At 37.4% G+C, this 13,654-nt stretch overlaps 1 protein-coding gene across 1 annotated transcript in view; it reads left to right on the top strand.

Annotated features, from left to right (window-relative positions):
• Positions 1–273: 273 nt before the first annotated feature.
• SLC2A13 (solute carrier family 2 (facilitated glucose transporter), member 13) overlaps positions 274–13,654 on the top strand; it is a gene marked incomplete at its 5' end in the record, with an annotated part of 79,982 nt that continues 66,601 nt past the window's right edge. The window contains 2 exons of the mRNA XM_010143720.1: positions 274–372; positions 932–1,040. Coding sequence (XP_010142022.1) covers positions 274–372; positions 932–1,040 — 208 coding nt within the window. The remainder of the gene's footprint in view (positions 373–931; positions 1,041–13,654) is intronic.

The following is a 13,654-nucleotide window of genomic DNA, read 5'->3' as shown; positions in this document are numbered from 1 at the left end:
CCCTTCAATGCACACCCCCCCACACTACCCCCCCCCCCACCCCCCCGCCATGGCAACTGTTTTGAATTAAACGTATTGTGATCTATATTAGGTGATCTGAGTGGGTGTACCAGATGTGATAAGATGTATAAAACATGGAACTTTTCACCAGACTACGTTCTACCCTAACCACCGTTTCTTTCTGGGCAGAAAGGAATTCAAGTACATAATGGATTTAAGTATTTGAATTTTTGCCTGATATATAGCTTTCTGTATTACTTTTTTTTCTAATAGGATACTTTGAAAATCTAAAATCAACAGAGAAGAACACTTTCTCTGTTTGCCAGAAATTTTTTGTTTTTTCAATGCAGCCTCATACCATTGCTACCAAAGGTATGGAAAAAATATAATTAATTTATGTTCCTTCTCCTAGCCTTAACAACTGTGCAGAATGGATTTATCCTGTACTTTCAAAGTACCCAAACTTGCAACTGGTTTGTGGAAATTGGGTCTTTGGGGGACTAGGAAGAACACTTTATCTGCAATATATAGGTCTGAGCAGTGAGTAATGGCATTTCTGAAATAACCTCTCAATAACAGTGGGAGCTTTTAGAAAGGAAACATCAATGATACTTTATGATAAGTTTGAGTAGATTCAGTTGCAGATGAGCAATCTGTTATGTAGGAGAGTTGTACATTTGCCATCAGTAATATGTACTGTGTACAAATATTGCTAAATTTTTTTACCTGGGCTTCCTGAAAAATCTTCTTTGTAGTACAGTGCAGAAAAGGAGAACTGAAATTAGCAAGCTGCTCAAAAATAATTGAAATAATCCCAGTTTGTTTGAAACTAAGATGCAAAGCCTGTTATGCCTGGCAACATTGTTTTGGTAGTGATCACTTAAGAACTATTACGTATTCTTCTGTTGTTTTTGTTTTTTTTTTTTTTAAGCTGGACCTGTGATCTGCAGAATGCTAACATACCCTCCAACTCGAAGAGCCTTAATTGTGGGTTGTGGTCTGCAGATGTTTCAACAACTGTCAGGGATTAACACCGTCATGTATGTATTTACTGCTTGCTTCTCTTTATAAAGTATAAGAACAAGACAGTCAGACAAGACAGCAGCTGTAGATGGGCTTTTGGATAAAATCCAAAATGTGAAAAATTCAGTGTGAGAGCTGGAATGCTGGTTTGAAATCTTGATATCAACGTATTTGGTGTTTCAGAAAATTGGTACAAGAGGATGTTAGTATAAGGGGTGTTATATAGAGGTGAGAATGCAGACTGCTCTGGGAGATGCTTTATGATCGGTTAGTTTTTACGGTCAAAGCTATGTATGTCTAGACAAGAAAACACATTTACCGTTTGAATGTGTGTGCAAATGGATCAAAATATGGTGAGGGTTAGACTGTTGAACACATAAATGAGATGGAAAATTACTGTGAAATGCTAAAGAAGGTAAGATGCTGAGGGAAGAAGTATTTCTTCTTATTACATGGTTCTGTTATGTGTATGAAGACCAGTAAATGGAGAAGTGAAAAACAGTATGTTGGGTTTTCTGATAAACTGTCAGCTCACCAGAGGAGTAGCTCTTGACAAATGTGCAATGCACGAGACCTAGTTTAAGATGAAATTACTGTTGAGCTATCCTGCAGGAGGAACCATAATGCATATGATTTCCATATTGTTTTAAGAGCAAGTGTAAAATATATTGCAGTAGCATCTTACAGAGAGAACTGTGTCAAAGGCAGCCAGCTTGTTAGGAAATTGTTAAAAGGAAAGCTAAAAGGATAAAGCTTTTAGTGTTATCAGGAGCTACTATATTAGATGTTAGAGTAAATATCTGCCATCTGTCACAAAAGGCCAAAACCCCAAACTCAGTATTGTTAAACTACAAAGGAGGGAAATGTGTAATAGATAGAGACTTTGTAAAGTAGAAATTGTAGAATACATTTGGATGCAAAACTTCTAAGTTATGCATGAAAAACTGAAGACGGACGCAGAAAGAGCTTCAAGAAATTCTTCAGGCTCATCTGGAGCAAGAGACCTAGTAGTTTCCAGGCCCAGTAAGGATCAAATCGTTGTGAGAACACTAGCAGAAGATAAATCTTTAGCAGCAAATCTTACAAAGACTCTTTTTGCATTTGTGTTAATTACAGAGGGTGTATGAAGCTTCCTGCACTGGAGCTTACCAAAGATGTTGCAGATGGCCTGTTTCAAATTCAAGTGTTAGAGGAAGAACTTTCAGAACAAGATGATTAAAATGAATAACAACAAATTGCCTGGACTAATCAGGGTACACCCAACAGGTCTAGAGTAATTTGAATATATAATCACTGAGTTTGAAGGTGTAGCATAATCTCCATGAAGCTACAGCCCAGAAGGTTTTATTTCTGCCCTTAATCAAAATTAATTAAAACTGTCAAGGAATCAAATGAGAAGATGTGTGTTTATAAGCACAAAAAATGAACATGTACATGGAGAATATAAAATAGTAAAGAAGAGCCAACATGATAGAGACAATATAGCTTGAAGATTGTTTGGATGTGAATTCATGTTCATGTTAGCTCTATATATCCCGCAGAAACTAACCATCCTAGTCCATGAAGGCTGCTGCCAAAGTTTCTTGAAGAAACCAGATGGTCACAAAAGTAAGAGAGAAGCCCTCTCAGATTAATAACTTTTTAAGATGGTAAAAAAAAAAATGACAGGATAAGAATAAAAGATCAAGTTATCACAAGCCAAGAGTAGACTTGTACAGGAATCTGTGTGGAGATCTTTGCTGCTTTAGTAAGTCTGTGAAAGAGGCTAAACAGCAAAATAACAGCTTGTACACATACCATTCACAATATAAAGACAGCCCCCACCCCCCAAATCTGAGAATGTGAACAGTTGTGCGAAAATAATACAAGATAATAAATTAATATAATGGCAAGTGCATTAACTATACAGTATTGTACAATAATACTTGCAGGAGGGAACTAGCTAACTAACACAGATGGCAGTCACATGTTACACATTGTTATACAAACATCTCGATGACATCCATGTCTGATGTGGAATAGTACAAACAATTGCAGATGTCCTTTCTTTTAGTAAGGATACATCAGGTTATATGTGGGGAAAGAGATACCTGTGTTTGAACAGGATGGTTAGGCCTCTGCAACTTGGAAAAGAAATGAATTCAGAAGAAACACAGGGAGCATAAAGCTTCTAATGTTATGGAGAAGGTGGGGAGACCATGACTATTCATAATTTCTTACAACACAGTTTTGATGACTCCTAGCTCTTGCCCAGCAGTAGGTTTAAAATAAACATTTTTTCATGCAACACATAATTACATCGTGGAACTCATTGCCACAGGATGTTACTGATGCCAAATGTAGAAGTAAGTTCAGAAGTTAATTAGGGAAACTTATATAATTAACACTATTAAAATGTTATTAAACCCGATGTGGATGCAACCTCTGGCCAAGGACATTCATTTTCACATTTTGGTTCTTACTATTTTAGGATGTCTTATTAGGCTGGAACAAAATATTGACAGTTGACAAGGTGTATGACACTAGTAGGTTGACTTTGTTTATTTTAAACTCCATATGTTTTAAAATCTTAAACTCTTTTCTGTGTAGGAGGTTTTACACATAGTTTGGAATTGACCTAATTTGCTTGTTGATGTGTTGGAGGACAGAATTACAACTATAAACCATAGCTGAAGCTTAGCTTTAGAATTAAAAAATGCCTATAATAAACACGTGAAGGCACTGTTGTTAAAGGACTGGCTTGTAAACCCTTTGCAATATCTAGTAGACTTCTAATAATCCAGTATAATTAAATTTTTGATTATCAGGTATGCAAGACAAACATGCTCCTATGCAAGGACATTTTTCAAATGTAAGTAAGCAGCTGTCTGTTGATAGTTTGCTAACACAGAAATTGGTGATTGCTTTTTAATGTAGTAATTAAAGGGTACCTTAAGGAACTGTCAGATTGTATTAACTCTCTAAGCGCTATTTTCTTCTCTGTAAGGTTTAGTTATGTCATTCTAGGATTGCTGATGTGTTGCAGCAGGAAAACAGGCATCAGTTATGGTATGGACTTTTGCAAATTCACTTGCTGAAAACAGTCCCCAAACCCTCATGTTTTTGTGGTTGGTGTTTGCTATAACTTTGCTGCTGCTGTGAATCATCTTTTCTTGGTATACCTTTTTCTAGGGTGTAGGAGAAGAGGCTGATGGCCGTAACTTGCTTGCTTTCCCTGTCAGAGCAATTAGCCCCTGGCTGACCCCCTTCTCCCCATGTTTTTACCTGGAGAACTTTTACTTTGCAACCAGTTAACATGGCATCCATGATGGGCCCTGACTTGTTCAAATCCTCTGGCTTGAGACTTTCCACTATTGCTGATATAAAAGAATTTTTTTTTAGTTGTATTTTATTGTAAGGAGTTGAGGCCATAGGAGCGAGTTCATGTGGGTCTGAAAAACTAATTAAAAAAACAAACAACCAACCATAACCAAGTCACAAAGCACAAAAGTGAAATGAAAATACAAGGAAGAAAACAGTTGTAGAATGGTTTAGTACTTCCCCAATTTGTGTACGCTTGACTGAGTAACTCTTCTATTTAAGAAAACAAAAGTTCAAATCAAAAAGTATGGGTGTTAGGGGAAAGAAATTATATAGACGAATTTTGCAGGGATCTATTCAGGATAATCCCTGAATGTACCCAGTAGTAGAAGAGAGCCTAAAAAGCACAAAAATACCTACAGGAAACATATGGAAACAATGACAAAAATCTAGAGCTTAAGAGTTCGGAAATCTGTTGATGACTGTGCTCTGTCCATCTCATCAGGCAATAAACTGATCTAGTTTTTGCACAGAAACAGTTTCATACTGTATTTGAATCAGCCACATATGTGCGTAACATCCAGCCATGAGGAACCAGAAACTCATCATGAACGTGACAGGATGTTACTGAACTGGTGAGAATGACGTGCAGAACAACCTCTGCATTGAGGAGGTGGATCTGAAAGAGAGGCAAAATGTAAAAATAGACTAAGGATATTGTGACTCTCACAGGAACAAATTCCGATGTGATAAATTTAGTCAGTAAAAGAATAAAGCGCAGTGACCTATTGCCTTGATTCTTTTTTTTTTTTGTTCTTAAGACCAAAGGTACAACTGCTGTTTGATAGAGTGCCTGAAATAAAAAAAAGTTTCATTTTTGTCATGGCTTTTTCCAGTTTAACTGACCTGTAAAAGAGAAAGTCATGTAATTTAGACAAGCATCTCTCACACTGGTGCAGTCAGGTCTGGAACGGTTTGACTTTCCAGTTCCTTACATTTCTGGTATTTTGTCATCTTGAAAACAGAATATCACTGTTCCAAGCCTAGAGTCACAAATCTGGATGACGAGAGACTGGAAAAGGCCCTGTGAAGGAAGTCGTATTCCAGGAGAGCAGTTGCTATAGATTTGTTTTTTAATAGTAACTTACCCCAGAATTTTGTTAGAACAGTGGTGTGCAGGTATTTTCAAGCCCATAGTGGCCCATGGTTAAAACTTGGGAGAGGAGGTCCATTTTATGGTAACACTTGAAGCTAACTCTTGCCATCAGTTTCTTCTTTAAAGAAAAAAAAAAAGGGAAGAAAGGGGCTTGAAGATTTTTACTCATTCAGATTATTTGTGAAACACATTGATAGAGTATATGGATGTTTTAGCTATATACTCACGTCCCTGAAGGACTAAGACTTCTGAAAACATTTCTGGTACTGTGCAACTTCATTGCAGTCATAAAAAAATCCATGGGGAAGCAAGCTTTTGGAAAAAATCCTAAATTATCTGGAATAGCTGTAATTGGGGAGGGAGTTCAGTATTGTCTTGTCAGAACTCCACGTAGGTATTGTGATGTGTGCTGGAGTTTTTGCTGCTCTTTTAGGGGCTTGCTAGTTTTGAGCGAGCCGATGGATGTCCATACAGGCTACCTGTGCCCTCAAGACTGTAAGTGTGAGATAGGATTGAAGAGGCAGCTGTATAATCTTGATTATTCTTATTCTCTTGAAACCTTAAGTGGACTTGATGAAAGCCAAACAAAATGTTCTGTTTTGTAGTTGAAACACTAAGCTTGATGTGATGCTAAATTCATAATTTACCATTATCTTTTCACATTGTGTTAGAAAATCTTTCTGCAACAGAAAAGTGGCATAATGTGTCAACCACCAGGGAGAGCTTATGTCCTTCAGCATTTTTGTTAAACTTGTATTTTTGCTTGTGAATGTGATCTGTTATTCCTAGTTAAGAAAATGTGGGGGGGGGGTTTAAGATATCCTTGCATCTCCTAGAAGTTAAGTGGATCTGCATGTAAAATGTATTGGTGTTTGGATTTGGTCCATGGATACTTTGGAGTTCTAACAGTCTTTTTTAATCTGTGCAAGAAAACAAAAGAACAACACAACATCAAAACGAAAAAAAAAAAGAAAAGAGATGATAAAAGGAAGCCTCTTTTTCCAGCTGGCAAGAAGTAGGGAGTGGCAGAAAATACAGTGCAGAGAAGTTAAAAAGCTCAGAGTAATGAGAGAGGAAATAGAGCTGGGTAGAAGAAAAGAGGACAAGTGGAAGTTATGTAACAAGTGGAAATTGGAGGTTTGAAGATAAGTTAAGAACATTAAAACAATTAACATGAAAAGTGAACAAATATCATACTGAATGTAAATGAGAGTATAGAAGGAATAAGTGTGGGACTGGAAAGAAGCCAGGATGCTTCTGGAGTTTAATAGAGGCTAGGGAGGAGTTTAATGGAAGCAAAGCACATTTCCCGCCAGGTTTAATCACCGGGTCTATTGTGTAGCAGTTGCAGAGCTGGAACCCATGAGGAGCTGTAAACCTTCGCTTCTGTTTGCTGAAGTGAGCATGAGGCAGCTTTCACCTTTCTGTAGCCTTAGGACCGAGCAGGGCTTGTAGCAGCACTCAGTACTTCTGTTCAACAGGGATGTATGACTTAACCCCCAGACTTAATCCCCAGAGGGATGTTGAAAGTCAAGACTGAGAGACTTCCTTCAAATTCTAGTTTTTAAACTCTCCTGAAGTTAAATGCTGGATAGGTAATGACTGCAGATAAACTTTTTTTTTTAAATCATTGAATAAATACCTTGTTTTGTGAATTACAAGTAGTGGCAATCTTCTCTACTTCTGCAGCATCAGCAGCCATAGAGAAATTTATAATTAATGAGTTAACGTAATTACAAATTATGAAAGATTTATAATGAGTAAGTTGGACATTGAAATGAGACTTGGCTACAGCATTGATTGTTGGTTTGGATGTTGAAAAGTTATGGAATCACAGAGTGTTAGTGGTTGGAAGGGACCTCTGGAGACCTTCTAGTCCAACTCCCTTGCTAAAGCAGGTTCACCTAGAGCAGGTTGGACAGAATCATGTCCAGGTGGGTTTTGAACATCTCCAGAGAAGGATACTCCACAACCTTTTTGGGCAGCTTTTTCCAATACAGTGTCACCCTCAAGGTGAAGAAGTTTTTCCTTATGTTCAGATGGAACTTCTGTAAACAAAAGTTCTGCTGGCAGAAAGTAATGGTGGTTCATATTTTCCTTGTGGTTTGTATTCAACACTGATTTTTAAGCTTGTATACGTTTCTATTGTGTTCTCTGGATTTAAAAAAAAATTCCGGGAAGTAACATACTTTATTTAAGAAAACAAAACCAAACCAAAACCACAAACCCAACAAACAAATCAAAATAAAACCCCACACTTACACAATGCTAAAATGTCATTCAGGTTGCACAGCAGTTACTGAAGTAGTCTCCAGTCGCTTTGAATTGGGCCTCAGTAATTACCAAGCAGACTGCCATGTAGCCTTTATTTTAGCTTGGCCAGTAACTTGTCACCTCAGTTGTTCTTGAATGCTCTCAGACCCAGCTGTGCTCTAAGTCTGACTGAAGGAGAGACAATTACACTGATGTTTTTTTAGATACAAACTTTGTAACTGTGTCGAGATAATTGAGAAGTCTTGGTAATGGACAAGTCTAATTTTCTCTGATGACTCCATGACATTAAGGCTGCTGTCTGCTTAGGTTTTCATCCTTCTTTTTTTTTTTTGAGTAAAATGTCCAGTTTAGATCTCTCTTAGATTTTTCATTTTCATTTTTGGAAAAATGACTAAACTGAAGTCTAGTCAAGCACACTAGGAAAGGTGACTCTCCTGTTATACCAAATGTATCTGTTTTATGTGCTGTACAGTAATAATGCGATTAACTTAGAACAGCTCTTGAGAGGAGCAAATTGTAGTTAATAAAGTGATTTCATATTACTCACTATGAAATATTCTAAATGAGAGTTTATGGAAGCCACCTGTGTCTTTTTCATAGTTCTTGAAGGAAAATGAAACCCCAACGCTGATATTTTGAAAGGTTTGCACATTCAGCAAACATTTTTCTGTAGGCAGTGTACTGTTACCACAGCTGAGCTATTTTCTCTTTGAGAGTGTATTAAAAATAAAATATTAAAAAAAAAAAGCTCCAAAGAGCTGGTAGTCACCAACTTATCCTTATTAGACACTAGTTTCTTGCATAGAAACCAGCCTGTGCTGTAAAATTATCACACAGCCTAAAGAGAGAAGTGGTGGTTTTGGAACTGTGACCAAGGACAAACTTGGATTCGAGATGGAAGTGTTGCCTGAAGTATAGGGCTTAGCTTGGGCGGAAACAGTTTACAAGCCAGCAGTTAAGATACTGGTGGAATAGGTAACAGAAATGTTAAACACCATTTCACCAAATGCTGTCTGCAGTATTTGCAACAGCTGGGAAATAGGCCTTGTTGGCAGTCAGTCCTTTCCATTCCCTCTTTCTGTTTGCCTTCACCTCCCCCTCAGTGCAGGTCAAGGAGGAGTCTGACCATGGTTTCTCCAGATGCTGCTCTGATGCTGCTGCTTCTTGGTCGTTAGAAAATACCAATGTGGAAGGGAGTACTCTGCATTACACTGATAAGGGGTGTGCCTTTGTAATTCTACTAGGAAGTGGCTGAAATATAAATGTGTTGATGACAGGATGTCAATAGCTGTATCCAAGAACTTAAAATAAACAAGCGAACAAGGCTAAGAAAAACAGCAGCAGGACTGAGGAAAAAAATTAACTCTTTGTTCCATAGGGATGAAACAGGCTGCTGACTGCTTCAGTTGTGAATTAACATGACCTGCACAGATCCCTCCTGGACGAAAGGGTAGTGGGTAGTAGTGAGTACTGGTATTTAAAGTCACAGAGAGGGGTTGGTAGAGAAAATAGCAGGTCATACTGCTGACATTTTAAATAGCGCTGAATCTGCATGAACTATGAGGAGTAGGTAGACCTTAGCCTTCATTTTGGTTTTGTCCTTAGCCAGCAAACTGCAAGACTGAGTGATCTAGTTGGATGTATTTTGTGCTTGAGGCACAAGAAAGCAGTTCAGTAAACTTGAACATTTTTAAGGCTGTCATGATATTACTAAAGTTTGTGTATTATTTGCTGTGTTTTAAAGACAACTACTGTGCTTTATAAGTTTTGTTTTTGAAGAGTGAAACGTTTTTCTTAAGTATTCTTGTGTGCGCTCATTGGAGATGGCCTACAAAACCCTGAGCAGCTTGAGGGTTTAATGGTTTAGTTCCAAAGGCTGTAATTTGTCCGTTGAGATAATTGTGAGAGGGTGTTTAGGTCACAAGAAAGAGAGTATATCTGCATTAAAAACTAGTCACCTGTGTATCAGTGTTAGCCTGAGTCAGTTTAAAAGTATAGGTTTGTAATTCACCGTAAAACAAACAAAAAAACCCCTGTGACTTGGGTTATGTGGACGATGCCATAACCAAACTTCAAGATTCCCTCTCAGGCTGAAGCATCTCACTGCTAATGCCAGCTCATTTTGTGTTTTCATTCCTTTTGAAATGGAATAGGAAAATCACAACTTTTAGCCAATGAAAGGGAAAAAAAAAGAGATGCAAAACAAACCAGTGAATCATGCTGGTGGTGTTAACTAGATTAAAGCTGTAAAATGTTCATCTTATTTAAGAAGCTGCTTGCTTTGTCAATCTGACTAGCCAGAGCTTTTGGAAGCTGGCTTTTACAGATATATCCTTGTCCTAAGTACTGGAGATCAAAGAATATGATGTTTATAAATAATTCGTTCATGATCACTGGAGGAAGTTCCCTAAATAGCAGTACTGGTTGGTTGGTTTGTTCGTTTTAATATATTATTTGTGTAGACCGCTCCTGGAGCACAGTTTGGGCTCAAGAATTTCTCTGTGTTACTGCCTTTCTAATAATCTTGTAAAAATCCCTTTCTTATGCAATTGTGTTTAATACATGTTTAAAACTTTTTCATTATCTCTAGCAAAGGCCATTTTCTTATTTTGAAACCTAACAGGAAATCAGATACCAATCAATGACGAATTTAATTTTTTTTTCCTTAAGGTACAGTAGAGTAGTAAGGGGAGATTTTTTTTGTGACTTAGGTTTGCTCATTTGTGGAAACCTAGAGGGCACGTATTACTCAAATGTTGTACCGTATTGTTAGCAATAAGAAAGTGTCTCTTCCTTAGGTGAAAAACAAGGAATATATAAATGTGAAACAACTTGAAGTTCAAACAATGCACCAATCTAGAAAAGACACAAAATTAAAGTATAAAAGGTCACCTGGTTGGATGCTGCCTCGATACAGCCACATGAACAACCTCAGTGAAATATATTACTGATCCCATTCAAACATAGAGAAAGAGGTATGATGCCCTTTAGATCTGTTTATTCACCTTTACTTTAAGGGCATAGGAACAGGTTCTGTAAATTGAATTCTTTGGAGTCTGTCAATAAGAGTTAAGCTGCTGCAGGGTAGTCAAAATGCCTTGTGTCACAGAGGTTGAGACACACACAGAAAAGGTTGAAAGGTTATGTAAGATGCAAACATTTACCATGAATGAAAATAGTCCAGAAATGAATCATAAATAAAACATGGCAGCATCTAAAGGCTAATCAAGACTGTTATTGTGAGCAGTCTGCAAAACAAAGAGATTACTATATGGTCAAAAGAGCCCATGCAGAAGGTATGGTATGGAGCACTGTCACTAAAGTGAAAGAAAATAAGAAGTCACTGAAGAGACTCTTAATTCCTCAGCATAGTGAGAGAGAATGCTGTCTGTAAGGCCAGCGAGGAAAAGGACTGGTAACGGGGAGAGTCCAGGCGGTGAGTGGGATATCAGGATGCCCTAACAAAACAGATTCTCTTCTTTAGAGAGGCTGCTCTTTCCTGGAATGTCTTCCAAGATCTGTTGGTAGCTGTTGTCAGAGCTGGAGGGGTGTGAGTTGAGTCTAAGCCCCTGCAGGTGAGGAGGAACTTGCCCGTGACTACCTAAAATGGTAGATTTCACTCTCAAAAAGGTTAGTTTTTTTTTTTTTTTTTTTTTTTTTTTTTTTGTTCTCCCCCTGCTGGAGTGCTAACAAGTCTATGGGAGATAATAACACTTCAGAGAGAGTTTTTGGAACTTTTTCATGAAAGAGCAAAATCTTTTTGTGCTATTTTATTTCCTTTTAATTTGCATATTGCACTTACCCAAAGCACATTTTACAGACATCCTGGAAACACAAAAAAAAATTGTGAGACTACATTATTGTTGGTAGAATTTCATGTTTTTTGCAGAGCCAGCTAATTATTTTCTATATTTCACAACGGAAAAGTAAAACAGAGAAATACTGGACTGCTGAATCAAACTTCTGCTTGGTGAAGGCACCTTTCTCAACTAAACATGAATTTTTTTGGTCAGGATTGTGATTAGAGGAGGGTTGGGGTTTTTTTTAATAGAAGAAAGGGGGAAGAACCCTGTTAGAAGGCAGGAGAGGGAAACAAAAGAACAACAAAAATAATCAGTTAAGACAGTTTGAGCTTTTTTCCCCTACTCTGCTCCCTGTTCCTACCTACCATAAAAATAAAGAAACTGAATATGGAGAAGGAGATGAGAAAACAAGCAGTTAAACTTTAACTTCAGGTCTTTAAATCATAGATTTATTACCACAATAATGAAATTGGTTCTTAAAATCAATTAAAAATTGACAAAAACTAAAGCTTTTTGTGTACTAAAAAAATACTATTTGTCCTTGTATGTTGGTGAGAGGGGAAGCAGGTAAAACTACTGAAACGCCCGTTGGCATCCAGGACTGTAGGGAGCCACCTAAGATCTCAGTAAAACTTGGAGCAGTGTGGCTGTTTTTTAACAAAGTTTTGAATGTAACCTTTTAAAACCTCCTTCTGACCTACATCTGAGCCCTTAACAGAAAGTGAGAACAAGGGACTGTAACAGCATGTAGCCACAATTTAATATCACAATGAGATAAAAACTACTGAAAGAAATCTTAGCGCTGTGCTGAGTTAGCAGCTCTGTCCCATTTGCACACAAGAGCAGAAGAAAGGGGATTTTATAAGAATGAAAAGTGTAAGTTATGCTTGTTATTGATGGCACATTTTCAGTTTCACATTCGAGAAATTTTAGATTTTTCAACACCCATCTTAATATTTGAGAACCAAGTTTAAATTTTTGTTTCAGGGTGTGATATATGCCTCTAATGTCATTTGTTTCCAGTGGAGATAAAAGACAGGACACTGGCTGATGTTTTTTCTGGTGCATGTAGGAATGGAGAGTGACTTAATGAAATAGGACAGCTCTTAAGGCAAATATCTACTCATTCCAAGTAGTTTTCCTTTCTTTCCTGTTTCATATAATAGTAAAGAAATAATTTTTGTGTTAACATAATTTGAAAATTATCAAATACATTACAGTAGTCTTTTCTATCATGTACTTCATTAGCATTTTGAGTAAGTAAAATTTGCAAGACTTAGGTCATTGTATTTTCCAGGGTATTAGGGCTAGAGCACCTCTTCTTTGAAGGACTTGATGTCTTAGAGGTCTTTTCCAGCCTAAACAATTCTATGTTTCTTTGATTCTATGAAGAAAAGCTGAGAGAGTTGGGGTTGTTCAGCCCGGAGAAGAGAAGGCTCCAGGCAGACCTTACTGCAGCCTTTCAATGCTTAAAAGGGACTTACAAGAATGATGGGGACAATCTTTTTGTAGAGCCTGTTGTGACAGAACAAGGGGTGATGGTTCTAAACTAAAAGAGGGGAGATTTAGACTAGGTATGAGGAAGAAATTTGTTACAATGAGGGTGGTAGATGCCCAGTCCCTGGAAACATTTAAGGTCAGGTTGGACAGGACGCTGAGCAGCCTAATCGAGTGAAAGGTGTTCCTGCTCATTGCAGGAGGTTTGGACTAGTTGGCATTTACAGGTCCCTTCCAATGCAAACCATTCTATGATTCTGTAGTCCTTCTTTAAATGCTTATATCTTATAGCAAAAGACTATTTGTTTATGGTTCTTGTCATGTTGTGGCAAACAACTCAGGCACTGCCAGAATTCTGAACAGAAACAGGATTTCATTTAGTAATATATATATATAGTTATGAAGAGGTTAGAAGCAACTGTTATGATATCTGTCTAAACCAGATATTCTCCATAGATTTGAAGTAGTTCACTTGTTCAGGGATTTATTCTGGTTTCATGAAAGACATTTTTCTTTTCTAACTGCAAAATTCTCTGTCTGGAACAAATTAACTGCCATTCAAGGACTAATTTCTTCCTCCATGGCAGAAATTTCTTCCTCT

This window comes from Buceros rhinoceros, unplaced genomic scaffold, assembly GCF_000710305.1.
Source record: "Buceros rhinoceros silvestris isolate BGI_N320 unplaced genomic scaffold, ASM71030v1 scaffold9819, whole genome shotgun sequence".
Taxonomy (NCBI): domain Eukaryota; kingdom Metazoa; phylum Chordata; class Aves; order Bucerotiformes; family Bucerotidae; genus Buceros; species Buceros rhinoceros.
This window is presented reverse-complemented; position numbering and strand designations above follow the sequence as displayed.